Source organism: Apis laboriosa, unplaced genomic scaffold, assembly GCF_014066325.1.
Source record: "Apis laboriosa isolate Shangri-la unplaced genomic scaffold, ASM1406632v1 scaffold122_cov146, whole genome shotgun sequence".
Taxonomy (NCBI): domain Eukaryota; kingdom Metazoa; phylum Arthropoda; class Insecta; order Hymenoptera; family Apidae; genus Apis; species Apis laboriosa.
This window is the reverse complement of record NW_025221084.1, coordinates 3,042,549-3,068,966: the sequence shown is the minus strand read 5'-3', so window position 1 is coordinate 3,068,966 and position 26,418 is coordinate 3,042,549. Positions and strand designations below refer to the sequence as shown.

Here is a 26,418-nt window from a genome sequence, read left to right as displayed (position 1 = left end):
ATACAAAGTCGAATTTTTGGACAAAAATTTTATTCGTTTGACTTATTTAGAAAATTCCAAGAATTTGGTATCACTTCCAGGAATTTTAGAAATTCTTAGAATTTTACGTCGTTTCCAAGAATTTTAAATATTCCGAGAATTTGACGTCATTTCCAAGAATTTTTTAAAATTCCTGGAAATATTTCTTGTGCGACTATCTATCAACTTATGTTTTCGTAATGCAAAATTCAATTTTCAAAATCCAAATTTGTTAACCGAATTTTAACATAATAGTGAGAGAATGTAATTTAGCAGTATTTTGCACGTACTCTTTTTGTGATTCCAAAACAAATATTTTATCAATTTTTTTTTATTGTTAAAATAATAATGGGAAAAATACTATTATATTATTTATGATATTTTCTTTTTGCTTATTTTTTATATTTATCTTTTATACTTATCTGTTATACTTACCTTTTATACTTACCTTCCTGTACTTACCTTATAAATTTATTATATTTTCATTAATCATTTTTTAACAGTTTACTTAATTCTAAGGAATTCTGGATTATTTAGGATAAACTAATTAATGTAAATTTGTGTACACATCTAGAAAGGAAAAATTTTAGTAAATCAGCGTCATCTTTAAAGTGCCGTAAATAAAACTAATATAGATAGAAAGAGCAAATAGCCAGAGAATGAAGATAGAGATAAAATAGGAATTAACTATCAGCATCATCTTGTGTATATTTATAGTACCTTTTTAAAAGTAGGATAAAGTAGAATAAAAATTAAAAAGTGGCCCCATCTCTAAAGCTCTTTTAAAAGATTATTTAAAAGAAATATATTTGATATTCTTGAGATGGCGCTAAATGTCAATTTTTATTTTATATCTATCCTTTTTTTATTATTTTTTCTCCTTGTCTATGTTAATTTCATTTGCGGCACTCTAAAGATGGCGCTGATTCCCATATTTTTATTCTATTTCTATCTTTTTCTGATTATTTGCTTTTCTTTATTATACTTGCGCATGATCAGAAGTATAAGATTAATATTTTAAAACTGTAATGTTTTGTGATATTTAATATAATTATAAATAAATAAATAATACTAATAATATTATTATTACTAAATAAATATTATATTCGCAGTGTACAGTGTATTTTTAAAACAGTTTCAAAATATAGTATATTTTAATATGTGATGTAATATTTTGACAAGAAATACTGACAATAAAAATATTAAACAAATGAAATTGACAATGAAAGAGTTTTAATAAGAAAGAATTTTTAAACATTCTATGAAAAATAATTGAAGATTTGTCGTGATTTGTTATCATTTGTAATCTTGTAAAATAATGCTAAAATATAAGAATATAATATAATAGAAAAATGGATGAGGGAAAAAGGAATTAAAAATAGTAATTAATTATATTTTAAATTATTATATTTATGTACAATTGAAGATTATAAGTCATACAATTAACTGTTTTTGCATGTAATATATAAAAATAATTAGCTTCTATAATATTAAAAACAATAGTAAGTTAATTGTTCCTCCAATTGAATTGCAAAATCAAGATATTTGACTTTGTATTTAATTAGGAATTCGTGATAGAATTTAGGATATAAAATGGAGGTATATTGACTATTTTTTTTTTTTTTTTTTTTTTTTTATGAAAATGTTTTATGCACAGTAAAGATTCTACATCTACAATAAAACATCTTTTTCATTAAATACCTTATTTGTATTCTGTATGTTTACAAGATGACTTCACATAAAAATACTTCTTTTATTGTACATAATTCTGTAACACCTAACGAAACATAAACATAAGCTGTGGAATAATATATTACACTTTTTTACATTAGAGGTACGAATCGGATAATTGACTTATTTTATTAAATTAAGTAACGATTTTATATAAAAATATATAGGGCGACATAAATAATGAAGTATTTTTACAAATTATCATACGAAATAGACATTGTACAAAACGAATCGCTTTAAATAATCGTGATATCAAAGTGAGGACGTAAAAATAAATAATAAATAGATTTTAGATTTAATATCGCTCGAAGTCATATACACACTGCACTATATAAATGTTAGCGTACAAAATAAATAGTTATTCGAAATTTTATAATCTTTTTCAAGGCACCACATTGTAGTCGTTGCAAAAAACGTCGCAAAAGAGCTACATCTCGTCGTAATTACTTCTAAATTAGAAGTTATACTTAACATTATTACATAAACGTAATCTGCAAATTTTCGGACATCTACATACCCAAAAAGGTACAAGATTTGATAATTGTTTAATTTATTTATTTCAAAGAAAGTTATGTTTTATTGTCCGTAAAAATCTCAAATTACATATTATGCGTATAATACTAATCGTATCTTCTAAAAAAGAAAACATTCTGATATGTATTTCTGGTGAATAAACATTTCCAAAAATATTATATTTGTTATAATGTTTAGAAAAAATTATTAGAAAAAGTTTTATAGATATTCAAAATCTTGCTTTTTTTTTTAATCATCGTTATTAATAATTATGGAACAGACATTAAAATTTTTCTAGTAAAATAATATCCTTATAGTTTCACGGAAACTGTCGTATACCACAGAGCGTAGTAAAGCATTTTCTTTGACGTGGTCGATTTATTAAAAATATTGTTTTATTTATTTCAATAAATTATCAAACATTCAATACGTTAAAATAAAGTGACAAACATTCGTACATATGACCCGCATTGAATGTATGATACAAATATAAATGCATCTTTGAGAACATTTATATATACGTATCACTGTGCGTATCGATTCAGTACTTCTGAGTTATAATACTTTTATTTTTTTCGAAGAAGATAAGCACGTTGTGTTATTAACGATGTGAGAGTACCTGGTAAACTTTAATTATTGGCTTTTCACGTTGTTCGAAATTTGCCCGCAGTATTTTCTTAAAATTAAAACAATGAAGAAATTTTTTCATGTATTTAATTTACGAATGATTGAGAAAATTGTGATGTCATGTTTATTTAGTTACATGTCATGTTTAAGTAGAAACTTTACGCGAACCTATCTCGAATAGAGCCATTATTATTTAAATTTTGGGTACCCGCACATCATTATACGTTCTACTAAAAGAGATAGAAGAAAAAGAACTATAAATCTATCCTAGTCAGCCTTCTGTATGTTCCCGCTTTGCATGGTATTTGAGCAGTAGCTGCCGGTCGTCCCGGTACTTATTATTAGTGTTTATTTGGATTAGAGTCTGAATCCGGTTCAGAACCGGAACCGGAAGACTCCCCACCATTAACGTTCGCACTGCAGCGCGAGCTCCTTCGGCTACTGGAAGTCGTGTGCCTGCATTTTTCGCTACGATCCACTGTACCTACAATAATTTTACATTGAAATTAATATCTCGTAAAAAATTGTAAAAAAAAGAAAAATACAATTTTTGTACATCATATTTCAATGAGTTATATTAAAATTCGATGTATATAAGTAATATAATTGTATAGAAGGAATTTTTAGTCAAACGTTACAATAAATACTCACTAGTTAGCGGCGTATGAACTTCAACTTTTATATTAGCCGTCGCAGTGACCTTAGTTGTGATGTGAGATGTTGATGTCACTGGTGACATTCGACTAGATCCACTTGTATCTGATCCGCTACAGTTCTGTTAGTCAAAAACAAAAGCGCACACGTTAATCATGCTTTGTGGATTTAGAGTATTGGCATCATTCACGTGAAATCGCGTATAAATAATTAAAAAAAAAAAAAAAAAATTTAGATGTAAGCGGTTATAAAAATAGAAAGCAAATGGTAAATGTTCAAAAGCATTCTCAATTCAAATAATAACAAAAAAATATCAAATGAAAGAGGAAATATACTATTAATAAATCATAACGTACCTGATTACCACAAGTTGACGTCGTTTCAACTTTCAATTCTGGCTGAACAATAATACAAGATTCTTGCGTACTGTGCCATGAATTTGGTTCCTCGGTGATAGTTGTGAGAGAAGGTTCAGCGTGTAACCTGGCGTTATCAATTTTGTACGATCTTCTGGGAGGCGCAGGCGGCTTTGATCTTCTGACGATTGGCGAGGCAGGTGGAGTCGGCGTGGAAATACGATCCGGATGATCATTGGGTATCACTTCTGGAGATGGTCCAATGAAAGACAACAAGATAGGGAAAAAGAATAATCCATTCACTAAACCGATCCCAATGAGGCATAACAACACTAAGAAAAAATATCGAACGATGATGAAATCGAACTCGGAAAAGGCCAACATCACGACTGCCAATAAAATTGTCAATGCCCCGTGAATTACAGGTGCGGACATGTGTTCCAGAGCTAAACGGACTCTTCTGTCCCTGCTTCCAATGCTCGTGACAAAACTCTGTAAGAACAAATGCAAGATTACAGAAGATAATAAAAAAAGATTCACATCATATATGTATTGTTTTCATTTATACTGACCAGACAAATATGTACTGTAAAGTGTACGGCAATTCCAACGCTAACAACCAACAGGACAGCAGGAACAGCGCTCAATTTTATGTCGCAAAGACCCATAATTCCAAGGAGTTGTAGAACCACAGCAGCAAGAGAAGAACCAACTAATAAAGCTGCCCAAAAATTCAGCAACAATATTCCAACAACAACAACGCTGGCGGTTAAAGCAGCCAATAGTGCAATGCCCAAACAATTTCTTAAATCCATGTATTGTTCCCAAAAAAGGAATGGTATACCGGAAGGGAAATTCGGTAGGCCTCGTTCCTCGAATTTTTTGCACAATTTTCTTACACTACTGATCAATTCAGTGATTTCCTGTGTATCCGTAAGTTTATGCAGATAAAACGGCATTTGTGCATAAGTCAAAGGCATGCTCTTTGGAATTTTCAACTCGTGATCGTTGGTATAAATCCATTGTCTGGGCTCCGGCCTTAAATTCGCCTGGGATGCACCATAAGCCAAAACGTCGTTCGATACCCATGCGCTTAGATAATTATAAAAGGCACGTGGATTGATAATTCCCTCAGAATCGACTAGCCTGACTTGAGTGACTAACGACTTGTCGATAGGATTGTCTACATGACCAGTTTGTACCAACAATTTATACGCCAGAATTGCATCGTCACTCGCGTTCTTGTACCATCTTTCCTGCGTAATACAACCATTGCTGTAATCCTTGTCGAACGCACTTTGCAATCCCTTCAACCAGTCTCTGAATAAACTCAACCAGAACTCGGGCAGGCCACCGTTGTCGTTCTTGATCACGTTCTTTATCCTCATGAAGGCGTCATGATATTCGTACAGCAACCTTTGATTATTAGGATACTCAAATTCCCTCTGAGTAACAGCATACATGTTGTAGAATCCAAAATACTTCGCTTGGGCAGCTAGGAAAGCGTGTTCATTGGAGTTCCGTGGAACCAGATCGGTTAACTCTAGGCCATCGTTCACCCTTATAGCTTGCCAAACGCTGCCAACCAGCACTGCGACTAAAATCATCATTCCAAACACTTTGGTCGCCGGTCTGGTAACGAATGGGGCGTAGTGCCTTGCAGCCAGTTGCGTCAAAGAGAAGCTGAGGCAATCGTCCTGGCTGCACCCAGTCAGAGTGTCCTCCTCGCTGCACTGTTTGTCCAAATCCACCTCGATGTTTCCCCCAACCCAGGATTCGTTCTGCACGTTTTGCGACGTTAAAATTTGCGTGCAAGTCTCGCGACGCTCGGGTGGAATCGCCCTTGTCACCGTTTGTTTCGCCGTGCCGTTGCAGGCACGATGGGCGTACTTGTTCCTGCCTGTGTTCGAGGGCAAACAGCAGCAAAGTATGTCTGAACGACCGGAACGGCGTCTTCTCAAGTCCAGGCTGACCATAGCCGGGAAAACGAGCAGCATGGCGGCCAGGTTGAAGAGTAACAATATACCAGCTTGCAAACAGAACACTCTGAGCGCGGGAATCGGGATTATCGCAGCGGCAAAGAACGCTGACACGTTGCTGATTCCTGCGAGAAGTACGGATAGGCCGGTTCGTTTCAAGACTACCCCTGTCTGCTCTCCGCTAGGTACTTCGTTCACTGAAAGCTCGGCGTACGTGTGCGTCAATAGGAACATGTCGTGAACACCGAGTCCCAGAGCTAGGAAGGGCACGATCTGAGTGGTTGCCGCGTTGAAGGGGATCCCTAGAAGGGCGCAGAACCCCAAACCTGCCGCCACGGTCGCGCAGATTAGCATCACACCGGCTATACCGACGCCAGCTTGGGAACGCACTGGATCCTTCCATCGAAGAAGGACTATACCTGCGTACAATATCTGAAAGGAAATGGTTGTTTTTATATTATACAGAGAAAGAGAGTACGAAATTATCAAAAATTAAAACGTATAAATAAAAATAAATTTAATATAATTATTCTTCAATTTTCTTCGAGATAGATATTTAAGAATAAATTGAAATTTCTCAAAGGAAATATTATTATTCTAGGACTTGATATTTCTACTTTATTATATTTTGTTTCTAAACTTTGTACTGACCATCAGTGCGCATCCAATAGCGATTTTCGTGACGCACACCTCGCTATACTTTCCAAGAATATCGTTCATGGTGGTCGTGCTGAACGCGTATAAACTGTACGGCGTCGAGTCATTCGCGTCCAGATGCTTCTTCACTTGATTACTGAAAGCCCGTTGCCAGGTCTTGAGCACTTGGGCAGCCTTCTCCTGGGACCAATCGATATGATGTACCTTGTACGTGCGGTGGAAGAAATCGTAAAGCTCTCGCTCTCCCATCAGCTGCACAACGGTTTGAAGCGCAGCTGCACGGGTCAAGTGACCAGTCTTATTGTGCTTAGCACCACCGACGAGCAACTCCTCGGGCCAGTGCATATATTTCGCCGCGAAACCGTAACACCCACCCGTTAATTCAGCTCCTATATCCGGTACCTGGAATCGAACGAATTGTACAGATAAATATCTCGTGTAAAATAAGACTCGTTACAGTTTAATTACTCCATTCCTAGTTACCCCTAGAATCTAAGAGTTGGTAATTTTTACAATTGATAAGCTTCCATTTAACAAATAAAATGATTGTATACAAATCAAATTGATTAGCTCCATGAAAGCTAATCATTTGATTCTTGGAAAATTATATATCAAGTATTGATATATTAGTAGGATTTTGAAGAATCGATTTTTGATGATTAAAACCGAAATATATTAATATAATAACTTTTTTGAAAATGGCTTGGAAATAGAATTTGACTTCTCGGTGACAAATTCACTTGTTAATCTAATAATTCACAATAAGATTTCCTTTAACATTAATTTGAGACAAATCATAATTGCTTATTTAATTAATATGCTCATGTATCTTTTCACAAACATTATTTGATTTTACAAGGATTTTCAGTCACATAGTTTACTAAACGCGATATTTCACATGGAGTATACATTCCGACATTGTTCCTTCGCAAATCTTGTTACATGGACATTAATGAATTAGACTATCACAATGCATTCGTTTCAGAGCGTAAGCTTCATCCATAGTTCATCCTGTCCACGTTATTTATCTTGGCATGATATAGAGAACCATTGGACAACGTCCAAGCAGCTAAACAACGATCGTTTAAAGTCCTCACTGGTATGCTCCTTTTATAGGTCTCATAAAATCTTGCTGTGAGGTCCGTAATATCCTATGTTATCCTCTGTCTCACTTACGATCGTGTTTTTATCACTTCCTGACCCACGAAAAAAACATCCAGTTCGAAATCTTTCTTCGATTCGAAATTCTTTCGATAAGACGAAAGAGTTCTTAATTAGATCAAAATGTTTTATTCGATGTTAAGACTACTGACAGATAATATGAAATTTCTTATAAATAAAGATAAGAATGAATTAAACTAATTGGTATATTGATAATTATCGATAACAAGCAAGTAAATTAATAAATATAATTTAATTATTATATACAATTCATATAAAAAATATATATTAATCTTCTAAGATGAGATGATTGACATTCTTTGTTGTCAAATTGTTTTTGAAATACATTATAGTTAAAATATAGACATCCAGAGCTTTCTCTAAGATAGTTTATAATTATTGCAATTTTTTTGCAAATATATTTATTATAATATAATTCTTATATTTTTTATTAATGAAAATTATACTTTTATTTCAAAATAATATGAATCCATTTATATAATAGAAGAGTTATTAGAGAGATGTTATTATATAATAACATCGAATAATATTTTTCTTAATATTTTTACATTTGAAATCGTTAATACATTTATTCTGTATACACATGTATTGTGTACTTGATAACGTAGGGATGAATGAACTTAAACACGTTGGAACGATACACAGGAGATCGAGTGTGAATGAATTCTACGAACGAACGTAGAATTTCGAGCATAACAACACGTCATACGATATGAGTATGCGACGAATGTTTGATAATTGAAATAGTGTAACCAAACAAGAGATTACTATGGCATGTAAAAACATAATATTTTTTAATTCACTTGTTAATGTTATACACGTTTGAATCATATTATAATTTATCGAATTTATTGATATTTCGTTCGAAATAAAGAAAATTTTATTCAAATGTGATTTAAATTTTGTTAAAATCAAATTATTGGATTTTTTAAAGTAATAGAATTAAATTATTTGATTTCATCCACCAATATTATTATATTTCACGAATACAAGAATATATAAATAAAATAAATAAAATGTATTTCTTACTTCCATTATAATATATCATTCCTCGACGGTCAATCAATCAAGATCGATATTTTCCCTACTAATTTTACTTTCCAGATAAATCATATATCATTCTTCACAAATTAAACTAATAATGTATACGTATGATCGATAATCACCAATTAATTATCCCAGAACCGAGAAATTTCGAGTTCGAGGAAATGGTCGTTGAAAAGGGGGAGAGAACAAAAACGAAGGCAGCAAAAACGCGAGATACCGTGGGACGTTAATCGCATACTAACGAGCCAGTATTAATTACCAGCAATTAATTCGTCGATTATCGCACAGTAATTAAGCAAACGACTGAATGGCGAAGAGGTTGACCAATACACTTTACCTTATCAACGTTTGATTATGTCATGTAATATTAAAAATCTTTCACCGATTACAAGAATATTTGATTTTAAAACAATTTTGACGCGATCAAATCGAACATAGAAGTTTGGTTATTAATTATCCTCTTTGAAATAAATCAATCCTTTTTCAAATTTTCTAACGCTTAAATTTTTATACATTAACGAATAAAACAAATAATAAAATATTGTTTCTATTTATTTTTTCTCGCAATTTGAATAATTTGCAAATTCATCCCGTTAAAAGGATACATAATTTTCCTCCAATTTTACTTGATCCATAATCATTTTCACTCATCCAAATATTATCAAATATTAAGAATATAGATAATGAATTTCAATTACTTCTAATATAAATCGAGCATTATTTTATCATAATTACTTTCAATAAAAAAAAAATAGGAAGGGGGAAGGGCTGAATTTGACGTAAACTTGCGATGGCTAAACATCCATCTTTCATTAGCTGATGCAACGAAGAGAGGTCGAGGACCTCGCGACGCGGTACCAGCACACGAGACGGAGGGTAATACTAGAGGCCACCCAGGGTGCTTATCGCGTGTCTCAGATATCGATACACAATGCTGTGATCCGTCACGATATCTTGTTCGTTGATTTTTGAAAACTGTTCCGTGAACGCCGACAATTTGTTGGCCGTGCGCCCATGCCGCGACCAGATTGCGATCATGATGGGTGATTCTGATCGAATTGCACGCGCGATATCGTGTTCAATGGTTCGTTTGTTTTTTGCGAATCTGCAAATGGATTTGGTTTCACCGTAGGTGAGGATTAACGTGGGATAGGATAACGTGTGATTGTAACGGCATGAAATATTTTTTTTAACTCTTTCGTTTGATATATTCTTGGAAGTGGAGACCGTTTTATATACCGCGGGAGAATGTTTTCTTTTGTTTCTCGATGTTGGCAACACTGTAGCAATTTTGCTAATGGCCCATGTAACTGATAATGTTCTTCTACTGTTGTTTGAAATTTTACGATCATATAACTTCTGGTTGCACGCGGACCACAAAAGTGATACGATCGTAAAATTTGAATAATAGTAGAGAACGCTATCAATTACACGTCTCTAGAAAGAAAAAATTGTTGCAGTATTTTTGATACATAGAAAAAAGTATTTTACGAAAAGCATTTTCTTCAAAACCATATATATATTATTATAGTATATTGTTATAATAACGTATTATAATATATATATAGTGTATAGTAATATTACTATAAATATTCAATAATGAAAAAAATGTTATCGATTCACTGTAAAGTAATAACCCGCATAAAATATGTCGTGGAAATAACCCACTGAATAAATTTCTTTCTTACTTTTGTAATTTAAAAAAGCTTGGTATTCTTATTTTTTATAGTAATGCGTTGTATCGTATAAAAAGCAAATTGAATATTTCAATTTTTTTTTTTTTTTTTTTAATCCGATTTGAAACCGCCATCGAAAATTCTGAAACATCAGAAGCCATCAAACGCGTCAAGAACTCTTATTCTTCGTCTTTTCCCTCTTCAAAACACACGGCCAAGACTTTCTCTCGTCCGTGTGGTTTTTATATCAGGCGATCACCTGCATAAAGGCCGGCCCTCGTTTCGCGTTGAGTATAAAATATAGAGGGCTGGTCGACGGATGCTACCGGATGTCGGGCCGGCATACCAAATAAAGCCCGGCTGAACGTGATTCTACCTGTGATTCGGACGGCGGACGTGTTGCACGTGGACGTCCGTGTTATGTAATTCCACGAACGGGCATACTATGCGTGTCACAAAACGTCAAGCGTACTACTGGCACGCTTTTCTTGTTTTTCTCCGCGTGTTCGACCGCTAGTCGCTAACGGCGAACCGGTAGCCGTCTTATATTCCACTTGAATCGCGCGTCTCTCGCACCTGGATGCTCTTCCTCTTCCTCCCTTCTCTTAACGTTGCGCCATTTTTGTCGATATCAAGGATTTGCTTCCGTTAGATTCATGTCTCGTGCATTTTGCGCCTCGTCTACCGTTTCGGGAAACTTAACCGAGGCCGAGAATAATAATTTTTGATGAAAAATTGATGATGATCGAAAAGATACTAGAATTTCGAAAAAGTTGTAGGCTTCGTTCAAGGATGACCAAAAAATTTGCATTTGAATATCTTTAGGTGTCATTCAAATATATATAGTTGAAAATCTATCGAATAATAAAGTAGAGGTTTTAAAGTTTAGAATTTTTTTATAAATCTAAAATATAATATATAAAATTCTAACGTTTTGAGGTAAAATGAAAAATTTAATTATAAGATATAATTATATTCGATCGAATTTTAACGTCACAAGTTACATGAGTTTAAGAAAAATCAATTAGAATAAACATTTTGAAGCAGCTTAAATATTTATATGCTCTATTCTGCCTTAAAAAGATACTACAATATACGCAGAACTACCTTTAAACATTATCTTTTACATAAAAATATCTATTTAATCAATTCATTTTATTTTTTATATTCCTAAAAAATATAATTTTCCTGATGCATAATATCATTTTGACATCACATCGCCAATCACATTTTACCCTTTCATTTTATTCGACAAGTCATAAATCCAATTCGTTACTCCCTTCGACGAAACGGATTAACCATGTCCGCTCACCGAATATATAAAGAGCAGCTGTTCCCCGTATTTAACGATTTTCCCAGGAAGCGGTATCCGTTCCCTTAGAGGATCACGTATCTGTTCCGGATCGACGATCTTATCGATCCACCCAACTCCTAGGAGGACGGGCCTCTTCATTAATTATACGATCGGCATGGATCGGATAATAATTCCATTAACCACTCATGAAAAGCAGGAATCTTTAAAAAAGACCCGAGGCTAGAGATGCCTTATGCGCATCCTCGTCCATTGCCGCATCTTCCTTGGATCTCGTGGAAGCTCCTTAACGAGCCAGGTTCGTTCGTGCACGTGGAGAAACGCCGGCACGACTCGCTTCATCGTGCCACCCCAGCCAACTAGATTTTAATTGATCCGCGGCTGCAATTAAGCCGAGCAACGGCTTCACGTTAAGAGCTTAATCGGTCGTAGATCCTTCGTGTAACGGGGCACGCGTGTCCGTTTACTTTGAGTCTCGAGCGTTGGAGAGGATCGAGAGAGAGAGAGAGAGGTTTTGAGGAATGCTTGAAGGTGATGAAGTACGTTCTTCATGATGAGTACGCGATGCGGTGTGAAGGTTGAAAAGTGGAGATTAGTTTTAATGGAAGTTCGCTTTCGAGAGAATGGTTTCGTTGAATGTGCTTTTTGTTTTCGGTAAAATTGATTTTAAAGCGATGAAAGTGGTGCTTCGAGGCTCGTAAGGATTAATTGGTTGAATTTTACTCGAAGCTATTTTACAAGGTATGAGCTAGTTATTTATTTGATTTGATTATTTTGATTTGTTCTTTCGTATTCTTCGATTATCGAGATTCTAATCTTTGCTTGTATTCAAATAATATTTGATTAATCTAATTTTTTCGATTTATACGAAAGATTTGTAGCCAAATTTTTGATTACTGTAAATGTTTAATCATACATATAAAAAAGAGAAGTTTTTGTTCGGTATGATTTTTTTAAAGAACTCAATAAATTTTGGATTATCGGAATATTTGATAATATAAATATTTGAATATTGCAATAATTTATTAATGGGCGGTTTAACAGAGTGATTCTGTAAATCTTAAAATACATTTCGTGTCATGTTATTGGAATATTAAAAATTTCTTCTATCTTCTATCTTACATTAAAATGCTAAATTATGAATATTAAACGTCGAATTTCTTTTATCTGATGTTAAATAAAAAACGGATCAGTTAAGAAATCATCCAGCCATTCGATTAATCCTCTTGTTTTCACTATGGCCAATATATGACTATGAAATGACTATATAATGCTATGAAATAAAATATTTCTGTCATTAGTGTCTTTAATGACGCATATTTAATGTTACGAAATGAAATATTCCCGTCATCGGAAGCTATTATAGAATGTTAAAACTAAACTTTATTCCACTTATTTATTCTAAAAACTTAATCTACATACATGCTCCTTCTATGAAATATTACGGGAGATTTTCAAAGATTTCTCGATTTTAAATCTAAATTGATGTCACGTATATATTATGAAACGCACAATTTCAAATCGTATATAAAAATGGATAAATCATATTTTATCAATAAAATAAAATAATATAATTTTCGATATCTTGAAGATAAACAATAAATAAGTGAATAAAGATTTAAGATTCGTAAAAATATAGTAATTGCTTCTTTTCTAATTTAAAAAAAAAAAAAACGATTGATTGCACGGTAACTGGACCAATTACATATTTCTTCTTGTGTAATAAACAATATCCAATATGGTATGTGCACAAGATTCATTGTGTATGCCTGCAGCAACATTCGAATTGCTTCAGAGAGGGCTGACCGTACCACGTGGTCATTAAATGTAATTATCTTAAGTACATGTATGGAAATAGAAGTAGAAATGAGGGAGATCACGCTCGAGGAAGAGAAGAGGGACAAGGGAGCGTAAGGTCGAGCGTAAGAACAAGGGAGATCTGAAGAAGGGTGGAAAAACGAGCGTGAAACGGGCAAAAAGAGGAGGGGAGAGATACGATTTCTCCACCCTTTCGAGATCGGATGACATAAATCCATGCTTTCAATTATGCGAAATTAATTGACCGCACCTTGTATCTTCCCCCTGCAATTTCTCCTTCCCTTCTCTTTTTCCCCTCTTCCTTCACCCTACTCCCTTTCGCTCTGCCTTTCTCGCTCGCTTCAAGTTCACGTGTACTCGGTGGAGTAACCGCTTACTTATGTATACGTTTCTTTGTGTATAAATTGCATCGCTTCGTTGCTTTTGATTTCTTTGAATTGAAAAGAAAATATATCTTGATCTAAAAGTAAAAATTAGGGATAGCAGCAATAGAATAAATTAACTTACATAAATAACTAAAATTGCGAGTCTTTTTTTAGAAATTTATAATATGATGTTATTTGAATTAATTTTAATTAATTAATCTTGATTCAACTAATATCTATTAAAACAAAAAAGCATTAAGGAAAATAACTAAGCTTCGAAATAACAATCATCTATATTGTTTAATAAGAAAAATCATAATTTTTCACCATCGAAAAAAATGCGCCAATACTCCATCTTACTTCAAAAAAGAAGTTTCGTATTGTATCGATCCGGCCACCAATTGCAATCGATCAAATCGAAATTTCTCCCTTGCGAAAGATCATTCCGCGCGGTGTCCGCTGTCATTACCATTTCAACCGAGAAACCTGTCATTTCCGCGTACAATCTCTCCACTTCCTATCCTGAAACGTTCCGAGAAGCGATCCCCGTCCGCGTGATTTCCGCGCGAGGAACTCGGCCGTGTATGTTAATGGCGGGAAAAGGAGAGGGCCGCGTAATGCGTCGGCGACGAAAAAGCGTGCGTAATGTCGACGACCACCGGCGTGGCTCAATAATGGCGCGCATCTCTCGATTTTATTATTTTAATGCCGGCCCCGACTGCCGCGGCCCACGCGACTCGCATACACATTCACCGATCCTCGCATGGGAATCGTTTCATTCACCGCCGCTCTCCGGCTGTACCGTTTTCCCTCTCTCTCTCTCTCTCTCGTCGTTCGCGACTTTACGATCGAAAATTGATCGTTTCGTGGGTACCTTATGGTCCCCGTGTGAAATTCGTACACTCAGGCTCGAAGTCATAGAACATCCTCCATCATTCTTAACAAAATTATCGATATTTCAGTATTTCGGCTCAATTGAATATTCAAATTGAAAATTATGGACTTTAAATTGCACACATTTTTATTATACGGTTTATGTCGAGTTAAGCGACGTTAAGTTCGCATCTTTTATGATTTTTCTACACGAAGATACTATCTAGATTTGATCGATGGAAACAAGAATATTTGCGCGGGAATGAATAAAATTTTAATTTTAATTAAATTAAGATTAAGATGAACGAACGTATTGCCGAAGTCAAAGTGTAAAAAAAATAATGAAATACTTTAAGAGCAATGCTCCTTCGTTTTTAGTTAACGAAATCTGTTCACATCATTACATTCAAACAATTCAAATAAACGCATCATCCCCATCGATTCTCCTCCCCTTTCAAGCAGCCGATCATAAAATTTAATATCCGTCGTGACGAATATCTGCCTCATCCGAATATCTACCGTGTCTCCTTCCACATCCTCTTCTCCCTACTTCCGCCTTCCTCCAAAGGGAGGTTCGTAAATCCTCGCGGCGCGCACAAAGTCGTGCCAAGTCCTTATCGGCGTTTCACGCGGTGAAAAATTTTCGATTTTGATTGCGGTATACGCGCATGCGTGCATAGACGAGGCAGGCATGGTCAATTAAATATTCATTACTGCGGTTGCCGGCTCCGGCCACGGAATACTTCGCGGACATCAAAGCGGAATCGACGAGTCGCTGTCCAGGACCTACCGGACTCGGTACGTGCACGCAACCGGTCGTCACCGGCCGCGGAATTCCAAGTGGCCACTTGTTATTCCGGACATCGATCCTATGAAACGAATCTTAGACGTCCGCAGCCTTCCCCTACATTGTACCGGTCGCGGCCTCGGTAATTCCGCCTCTACGAGGCGCTATTTCGATAGCAATTTGGGTAGATCCGAGAGGCTAGAGCCGCGTGAAATTTTTAGCTGACCTCGTTTTATCGCCCTGGCCAACGTCGAGAGATAGTCCCTTTTTGAATAACGAATTTTCTTCACAGGGAAATTTATCGAAGACGATTGAATCGAATTGGAATTTACAGAGAAATGAAAATGATCTTACGTTGGATATGTTATATCGATAAATATTATATGGGAAGCGCTTGAAGGTTAATGCATTATATATTTCCATAATATTTCGTCATCATCCAGCCAATGATTCAATATATATTGCCATCCCGTATATATACGCTCTATAAACTTCTCGATCGCTTTCTAATTTAACATTCTCCATCGTGTCGTAACATTGATTACGCGACGATTATTCACGTGCATCAATCTCTGGTGCATTGGCCTTCCGCAATGCCGATATCGGGGTCATAAATCTCGCTCTGCTAAAGAGACCGAGACAGAATTAAAGCTAATAAACGGAGCCGGTATAATTGCACGTAGCCCTATGAGTAATAACATCAATCCTTCCGACGTACGAACAACCGTGTTAATAAGTGGTTCTCGAGCTTTTTGCCTCGCTACGCTCTGGCGCAAACGTTACCAATAGTCACGCCGTGTAATACGCGTGTCACGAACTTGCTACTTGGGATACTAATGCTTACCAATGAATCAACGGCGATCTATGCGCGTACATATTCGTCCAACACGCGAATTTGTAGAAAAAGATGAAAATTAAGAGAATTATGAGAAATGTTCTATGCTTTCGTTGGATAAAACAAAATTTTTAAGCGATTGAGATAACGTAGAGGGGATGTAAAATTAAATAACAGTAAAAATAATGGGTTATTATTAATTCGGAATATGTAAGTCGATATTTACTTCGAAGAGAGAGGATTGTAAAAGATTAAATTTTTATTACATGATATTATATCTTAAATAAAATTCATTTCTAAAAATTAGCATAATGCATAAATATAATTTAAAAAAGAATAAAAAAAATGACAAAAGTAGCGTAGCTTCCGTTGTTTGAATGGCAAGAAATGAATCTGAGTATCTAATATTTAATAAAAAAAAAAAAAAAAAAGAAATGATAAGAGATTGAAATATCTCTCCCAATATAAAAAAAAAAACGTCATTCATAATATATTCAATAAAAACATGTAAGAAAAGTAAAAAATTCAAAGTTATTTTAATTCTCTCTCCCCGAGCAACACCTTTATTTCCTCCAGTAGAATATTTTATATTTGTTAACCATTATGGAGGAACGTGACGATGACGTGGGGGGGAAAAAAGCCTAAGATACGAATAGAAAGAAAGAAAAAAAGGATGGAAGGAAGGCAAGAAAAGCCCGTAGATTCCAAGCTGCTTTTTACCAAGCTAATTTACAGCAACGGTTACGAGGTTATCCTTTTTGCGCAATTTAATCCGAATTTGTCGGTATCAAAAGACGAAGCCACGAAACGCGGGCTACCCGTGTATCAACAATTACACGCGAAGACTTTCACCTTAATCGGTGGGCTCGTACTACAATCTTGGAGACAAGGTGCGTTTGGCCGGGTTGGTTGGTTGCTTGCTTGCTTGCTTACCTGCTGGGATTTTTTGTTGGGCGCGGTTTCCGGACACTCCGGGTCCGTTGGGTCGAGGCACGGCTTGCTTTGGTAGCCGTTCGTTATCCCGGCCCTCTTCATGTAGTCCTCCAAAGTTTTGAAGGGAAACATGAACTGAAGTTTCTTCATCTCGTCGAGCATCCCCGATGGATTGAGATTCGTCCATTGGACAGGCTTGTGCGTCTGCGTCCGGCTATCATGGAACAATAATTGAAAGGAAAAATGAATAATTTCGTCATTGAGCCTAAATTTTGATATATATAAATCAGTGTGAAATTCTGGTAAAATAAAAAAAATTGGAAAGAAATTAATGTAATAGTGAATTATAAAAATTATAAAGCCTAATATATTTCAAATAAAAATTTGTCAGAATTACTTTTCTTATACTTACGGTATGTGCACGGGGTATTCTGGTCCCAACAGCTTACTACCTTCCCAGAAACAATCGAGGGGTGTAATGATCGCGCATGGCATAATACTATCGAAGATCTAAAATTAAACGCATTCGTTTACAATCTATTCTATTTCTATTTGAGTAAAAAAAAAATATATATATATATATATATACACATATCAATCCTTCTTAATATTCTTGATTCTCAATTCTCTAATTCTCTAATTTTTCGAGAGATAATTCTCAAATAACAATAGAAAAATTTCTTCACCAACAATCCATATGTTCAAAAAAATGGCCAAATAGGATTAAAAACATTAAGGCGGTTTCGCAATAATTCTCTTATACTTTTCTAGCACTTAAAAATACTCGTTCAAAGGATGGATACGATTAGGTGAAGAAGGAATACATTATGGAAACGATCGATTCAGTGATTTCTCATTCGACAAATCGTTCTACTCGATGAACCTCGATCGGCGCAACACAAAGACACCCCTCCTAGACACCGATAGACGAAAGAAATTGTCACGGTCCGATGTATTTAATGGATTATTCGATGACGAATCGTTCCCTGGCACCAATTTACGATTATTTCTCCTTTTCTTCGATAGTGGACACTAACGATCGCCATAAGGTTTTTCTTGGTAGCGAGGCATTATGGAAGGCCACCTGCGTGTTCTCAGAAACTCGAATAGGGCGGTCTCTCCAACGAAGCGTTCCGTTTTTTCGGCCCTCTTGATTTACGAATTTGGATAGGATTCGAGGAATAGGACAACGACGATTCGTTACATTGTCGTCCCCGAATTTCCGCGACAAAAATTTAATCGAGAACGCGTTAAGCTTTTTTTTTTTTCACTAAACTCGTCAATGGTTAAGTTTTTGAAAGGAAGGAAGAAAGGATATTTTAATCTTGTAAGTTTGTAAGGGTGGAATGTTTTTATTTTTTAAGCTTGCAGGAAAGATTGATTAATAGACTTAATAGATTCGAAAATAAATGTTATACTATTAGATTCCAAGTACTTTTAAATGTACTTAACAGGATATTGTTTAATTCATAATTAACTTTACTTTTTATTGTCGTTTAAGATAATATCTATTTTTGATTGTTATTCATTAATTTTCGTGAAATTTTTCCTTGGGTCTGAGAGATTGAAAGTAGATCTAAAAAATAAAGTGTGTAAAGCGAGAAAGAAAGTAAAAGTAAGGCATGTATAAATGTATTGTTATTACATACATTATGTAAACACATTTTGCTTAATATTGAAATTATGACGAGTAATGTATAAGACTGTGGAAATAATAAAAAAGGAAAGACATAGAATGATCGAGAGTTTGAATGTATAAAAGTGGAATTAGCTTTGCATAATAACGGGGCTTCAACGCGAACTGTACTAAATTGCATCACATGCAATCCGTGTTGTTGCCCCTCTATTATCTTTTTCGCATGCATATTCAAGATCCGTAAACACTGGTTTTCATGGACCTTGTTTTAAATAAAAAATTACACGTAAAATATTCTTACTCAAAAATGCGCTAAAAAATAGACGTTTCAACGAATAGGAGAATAATATTGAAATGATTTCGCTCGAAATTTATGATATTAATTTTATTATTCATCGTTATTCATTGATATTACTTTATTGTTAAACTTTTACTAATGAAATATTTTATTCGTATGACAGATTTAATAAATTCGAAAATACTTTTTTGACTTATGAAACGTTATTTTTCTCGATCGAGATGAAATGTATATTATAATCTATTTCAATTGTACATTCATGTAAACAGCAATTTTAGTTATTAAAGGCCAAAGACGCGATCGCGTTAAAAATAAAGCACCCTATACCTAGTCTTAGCATAATAATATTCCTGCTTGCCTGAGATACAAGACACCGCCATGTGATTTAGTCGGATGCTTCGGGCAATTCCTGCATACTGGAACATCTATCATTGAACAGGAACTACGGAATTGAAATTTGATGAATCACATAGTTCTTTTTTAACTCTTCGTTCTTATAAATTACACCCTACATTCTTCACAAATATTGTAAATTGTTACATTGTATTTTATTATTCGTAAGTACAATCTATAATCTGTTTCTTCAAATTTCTGGTTCCTGGAGATTGCCAAATATTTTGTAAGGAATCTCAATGTGATTATTTCTAATAAAAAATATATATACAATTTAAAACAATTAAAAATTGTTCGAATCCCCGAATAAATTTTAACAAATTTGTATTTCAATTGTAACCAATTGAATCAGAATAAAATCAATATATCATATTAGGAATTAAATATTAAATCTTGGAATTATTCCAAGAAATATTTCTATTATCTTTTTAAACGCAGAAAAGAAAAGAATAGATACTTAAAAATTTCAAAACATTATCTCGAATCATCGAAAGCAAAATTTCTCCTCGATCTCATTGCCAATGAACTCACTGAATCGACGTTGATCTTTCATAAAACGAAAGTCGGAACGAAAATCGGTAATTTTCCCGGAATAAAAAAAAAAATTGGAGCACTAAATTGAGAGCAGGATGGAGAAACTCCGCGTTAATATCGCGGAAACGCAATATTCGATACAAGTATCTCTCACGCGTTAATTTCTTGGTTTTCCCTTTTCCTCCAGTCTAACGCGTCTGCTCGTTAGCGGCGCACAAGAAACGTTGTAGCACGCGTGATACGACTTATACGCAAACCGGTGTTCGTTTGGCTTTTCAACCATCGTATTCAATTTTCGACGTTTACGACTGCACGTGAGCCGTTCGGCTACGATCCGGTAACTGGATGTTGGGAGGCAAGCGAAGAGGACATCGTGCTACTACACCTAGCGATGGCCACGATTTTACGAAAACATTTCTGAGAATCTTTCCCGATTTGTTTCGGTTCCCGTTGTTATTATTACTTTGCTTATTTTGTTTTGGATCGATGATAAATCTATGTTTATATATTCGAACGAAGTTTAGTTTAGCGCCTGATTCGAGTTTCAAAGAGATGAAAATTTCTAACGCACGAAATATAATAGACAGATCGATTAAGGATTGAATGCTTTTAGAGTATGAATACATTTGAAGATAATTCTATGTATTCTCAATGCAGTGTCCATTTTTTTCGAAATTCTCAAATATATTCGCGTGTTATGTCAATGCTTTGAGATTTCTAATCTCAAGATCGATAATTTTCTAAGTGACAAAATTTTAAAGGCAATTGTAAACAGCGAGGTTTGAAGGGATGCTAATTTGGCTGGGTTTGAAAATATTATGACAGGAAGATACGAAATTTTAAGCTGAATGCATAAAAGGGTGTTGACATAAGGGTTAACTGAACTCTGGCTAAGCTCCTACTATTTGAACAACTGCCAAGTGTCACTTCAGATATATGATCGTCTTCGTAATGCACATAAACAGAGTAATATTTATATGTGTGTATAAACGAATAAGGAAAAGAATTAAAAAAAATTCATGTTTTTTTTTTTTATAAAACTATTATTTCCTCACCAAATTACTGGACAATAATAAAGACGTTATGATATAAAAATTAAATGAAGAAGACGTATCAACAAATATTACGAAATAATAATTTCACCAATTTCCTTCCAATGTGAAAAATTGTAGATAACTTTTAATAAAAATTAACTCGTCTTGGATGTTTAATCCAAATAGATAAATAAACTATCTTATTGCAAACGTCTATCCTTGCATAACGTGATCAGAACGGTTATCGTAGCCATCGCTAGTTTCGAGATTTCCTAATGGAAATCGAGGAGTCACAGTGCGAGCACAATAACGTCGATATCGTAGTTCACGCGTCGAATACGTGAATAGTCGACATACACGAATACGTGACACCGCATATCTACTTACATCTACGTAAAGTGGTAGTAGTTCTAAATTACCTGGTCGATGTAGTGCATGTCGAAGTTGGGTATGTTGAGCGCGTAACACATGTCTTTCAGCTTCCACGTGCTGCAAGCGACACGGAACACATGCATTCATGAATACAAGTTTTGCATCCCTTTAACCCCCGTCTCGCCGATAACAGCGGCTAGGAAAGAGAGCGGCCGAGAAAAACTCGGAACGACGGCAATCGTTTCTCGTACTTAGCCGCTCTTCGGCATTCACAGGGTGTCCACGAAGTTTGCAAGAAAATAGGCGTACAGTGTTCGAGATCGAACTCGATGTTTAAAAGTAATTTTTTTTTATCGATGTTAATCGATCTTATTTTTAATAAGATTTAATCGTGATATTTTTCTGAAGAATCGTTTATAGATGAAATAAGATTTATTCAATTTGAATATTATTTTATTTAATTCTATAATGCTATACTACTATATATATCGCAAGATAAATTAAAATTTAGAACTTATATAATTTTTTTGAAACCCAACTATGTAATCCAAAAATAGATACTTTAATGAATTTTTCCAAAATTCTTTTACTAACTGTAAACTTTTGAAACACATTGTGCCATTTGGCAACAAATAATAATCGTTAATACAATATAATAATATAATTATCGTATGATTCTAATGAAAAATCAAGTGCAAATTCTATCAACACGTGTGCCTCTTTCTTGCTTAGACTTCGTTAGACATTTCATACTTGGGGTGATATATAATAGAATGGAAAAGGAAGAAGAAAAAGATACTTACGTATCGAATAAGCGTACGGTGACCTGCGTCGCCGCCTTCAGGATCGCTAAATGTTCCTTGAGTGCGGCAGGGTGCAAAATATTCGCTCCAGGATCCTTCGGTGTCTGAATCACGAGTTGATGCGTCGAGGCAGCTGCTTCACCCAATGCTTCCGAAGCGTAGCTCAACTCTTTTTGCAACCTTCCGCCTTCTACGATCAAAAAATACCACACGTTGCGTGAATTTCGATAAAAGAATCTGGTCCAACAACATATATTCAGTTTATCTTTGAATAACTTGGAGAGAATAATTTTTCATCCTTTTTAAATTTAATTTAAAAATTAAAATCTAAAAATCTAAATAATTTAAGAAAAAAATTCGAAATCTTTACCCTCTAAAATATTTCTACAATATTATTTTGTAATACATATATTCGTTCGCAAAATTGTTGGCTTTACGAATTTAATTCCTCTCTGAGATCCTTTTCCGTTAAAAAGTCAAGCGAAGAATTAAGGATGAATCTCTTTCCTTAAAAATTTCACTGATTCTCCGAACCTTAATAAATTTTTTTCACATTTCAAAAAGAATTTGTATCACTGTTTTTTTTCTTTTTTTTTTTTTTTTTTTTAAGCCTGGAACGGCAGGATAGTTTCTGGTAATTTCTGGTAATTCGTCAAAAGAGCTGGCGTCTAAAATACAGGTTTGGATCGCAGTTGTCTTTCTTCAAAGGGGAAACGCACTACCTGGACCCTTTCAACCGGCTGGAATCGTGGTTGGGCAAAGTCACGAGGCTTCCATCGGGATTGGCCGGTCGCTTTATTCGCGACTCGTGCCACTTTAAGCTTTCGACGGGCTGGTAATGTTTATGCTCGGGACGATTCCTCGAAGAGAAACATCGAGAGCGACCCGGTGTCGTAACACACGTTTCTATAGCTTTACGGATATATACCGGGAAAAATTTCTGGCAAGGTACCAATGAAAGCGTTCCCAGAAGGAGACATGGAAATAGCACTCTGTTATGGGTCGAAACCGTCGCCCTCGCCATCACGAACACGGCACAACCCCATCGATCTTGTCTGAACGAGTCATTAGATGTCCACTGTGTGTTCGAATAAATATATTAATCGTAACGAAGTGTTGGTGTTCCAGCCAATGAATCGAGTAAATAATTTGTTAAATTATCTTATCCATTTAACATTAATTCCTTTTAACATTACAATTGTAATTTTTATCTCGATATATTATAATTAAATATTGCCAATTATAATTATTGTAATATTTTATATTAATTTTGCAAAAAACAATCGAAAGACAAATAGATAAATATTACATAAATGAAATCAAACGATCTATCTTATAGTGAATCCTATATTTCTCAAAGAGCTATTATAATTAATTCCTCCAAACAAATTGGCAATTAACATTCATCACTTTTTCTACGTGATTATTTTTACAATATAAAATACAATATTACCCGATCCTATAAATCAAAATATTTTATACACGTGTCGTCATAGATCTACTATCTTTAAAAATTGTCAATTTTCACAACCCCTCTATACATCAATCCTCGAAACGTCAACCTTACACTCCACGCCTGATCGTTCGTAAAACGATCCGGAGAATCCAGAGCCCAAACGAGAGGGTGTCCAGAGTGGCACATAGAGCGCGAACCAAGGATACGCGTATTCATCGAAAAGCAACGCGGGAAGGGCACGAGAATGACGTCTGACACGGGGTACGTCGGGACCCCACCTAGTCGGATTTCACCGTCAAAAATGCCGACGGCGTATTTGCTCGTTCCGCCACGGCGCGGCCTCTGGAGACCACCCGTGTCGCCCGCTATCAAGAGACGGTTCTCAACCGTCTACAATCGTGGAACACGTTACACGTCTCGTCCACGGAGGTTAGACGCGGAGAACCTAGCTGGCGAGAGTCGACGGGCGGTCTTTCGAGTCGATATTCAGGGATGTACACGAGTGGAAACGAACGTATGCCGGGGCCTCATCGTGACCAATCTGAGGGACAGGGTATACCACGTGATCGTAAAGCTCGAAGGACGAACAATAATGAGGGCGGCGTGAAGAAACGACCTGGGTTACTGTGCAAACCCGTCACGGATTTCCCTTGCCACGGAATTTCGTACACGTCTTGGATTTATGCTTTCGACGGATTTGTATTTTCTATTATTTTTTACTCTGGATTGATGTTTGACGGTGTTTGCGCGATCAAAGGGTTTTGTTACGAATTCTTTTATTGATCGATTATCATTGATGGGTTGGAGGGATGATGAGGATTGTAGGTTTGAGTAGGTTTGAGTAGGTTTGCGTAGGTTTGAGTAGGTTTGCGTAGGTTTGAATAGGTTTGAGTAGGTTTGAGGCGATTTTCTTTGTTATATAATTAATTACTAATACTAATTTATATATAATATCGATAGATTTGATTTGGGGATTTAAATTAATCGTGAAATAAATTTTATTGTAAAATGACTTTTGTGAAATTGAATTACATCATCTGAATATTAGTGGAGAGTTTATTAAATGGAATTGTGAATAAGAGATACAATAAAAAGACAAGGTACATAAATTTATTTATAAATATATTATATAGGAAACTGATTATTTCGCGATTATTTTACCCTATTATTATTCTTATTAAATGAAATGCTTTTTTTCTAAATATACACTTAATTGGTAAGCTAAGAATTACACAAAAATAAAAATATGATTTATGAAACCTGATTATCTCCTATACGTATACTGTTATTAGAAAATTATCATTGAATCTTCTATTAGTGTGTAATAACGTAAATTATAGATGTTTAAAATTCCTGGATAAGAAATCAAAGGATGCATGCAAAATACTTTCAGTTCTAATATTTATTACAATATTTTACTCTAACTTTAACATTAACATAATTTCATCAATATTAATTGAATTTGTTTTTACACAAAGAATTTGAGAATCTTTAAAAATTTACTTTTCAAAAAAATTCGAAACCATTTTGCATAATACTTTATAAGTATTCAAAGTAAAAAAATTTACCTAAAGTAAAGTAGTAGAGTAATTTGACATATCGTCGAGAAATATTCGTATGTATTATATACTGTATTATTTTCACTATTAACAACCGTAATTACATTTGCCAATACTATTAATCTTTAAAATTTACTCACAAAAACATTGAACTTGATCCCAAGTCACCAACTATCCACTATTCGGCACACGGAAGATAGAGAACGCTCGAACAATCGAAGCTATTTATAAATTCACAAGAATTCTTTTTCCACGCCCAATAAAATCCTCGACAGGGCAAATGTCCCCTCGATCCGGCTCCGTTTGAATTATAGCCGGCTAACGAATGTTGGCTAATTAATCAGAAATAATTGCCCATATTTATCTGCGCTCGAATCTATGGACTGTTTGTATAATATACGCGTATCGTGACGCGAGTTAATGAAAGTCGTTACGAGGCATTATGTAATACGATTCCAGAAGGGGAAGGAACACGTTTCGTACGGCAAAGAGGGAAAGAGAGGCGAGGTGTTCCAAGGCGGAATAAAGGGTCATCGTGACCGACCTGGGTAACAGGGACAGATACTACTCTGACCGTAAACCTCGGGGGACGAACACCGGTAATGAAGGTGGCGTGAAGAAGAAGGGAACCTGATTGCGCACGTTCGACCTTTTCCTTCCCCCTTCGCCTCTTTTCTACCTACCCGTGCTTCAACACCCGGTGGAATGTCGAAAACCGCTACGTATTTGTTCACGGTTAACAATAGCAGCCGTTCCACGGAATCTATCAACCCAGTCTTTGAACTCCGACTCCGCATAATACTTATACGCGATTTTTATTGTTCCGCTGTGGCACGCGCACGCTCGTAAACTATACACGCGTTATTGATACACAGAAGGATACATACAGCGGGGGTATCGTTTACAGGAATGACTTTATCGCTCTGTGAGATGTATTCAACAATGCACATTGTTGTATAGACTGTTTCTA

The 26,418-nt window shown here is 35.0% G+C and overlaps 1 protein-coding gene across 1 annotated transcript in view; it reads right to left on the bottom strand.

Annotated features, from left to right (window-relative positions):
* Window positions 1-1,704: 1,704 nt before the first annotated feature.
* LOC122720291 (protein patched) overlaps window positions 1,705-26,418 on the bottom strand; it is a 50,241-nt gene continuing 25,527 nt past the window's right edge. Inside the window, exons 3-11 of the mRNA XM_043946900.1 lie at window positions 22,434-22,623; window positions 21,678-21,747; window positions 17,776-17,873; window positions 17,364-17,577; window positions 6,530-6,937; window positions 4,472-6,310; window positions 3,900-4,391; window positions 3,541-3,664; window positions 1,705-3,373 (exon numbers count right to left, since the gene is read on the bottom strand). Coding sequence (XP_043802835.1) covers window positions 3,231-3,373; window positions 3,541-3,664; window positions 3,900-4,391; window positions 4,472-6,310; window positions 6,530-6,937; window positions 17,364-17,577; window positions 17,776-17,873; window positions 21,678-21,747; window positions 22,434-22,623 — 3,578 coding nt within the window. The 3' untranslated portion in view covers window positions 1,705-3,230. The remainder of the gene's footprint in view (window positions 3,374-3,540; window positions 3,665-3,899; window positions 4,392-4,471; window positions 6,311-6,529; window positions 6,938-17,363; window positions 17,578-17,775; window positions 17,874-21,677; window positions 21,748-22,433; window positions 22,624-26,418) is intronic.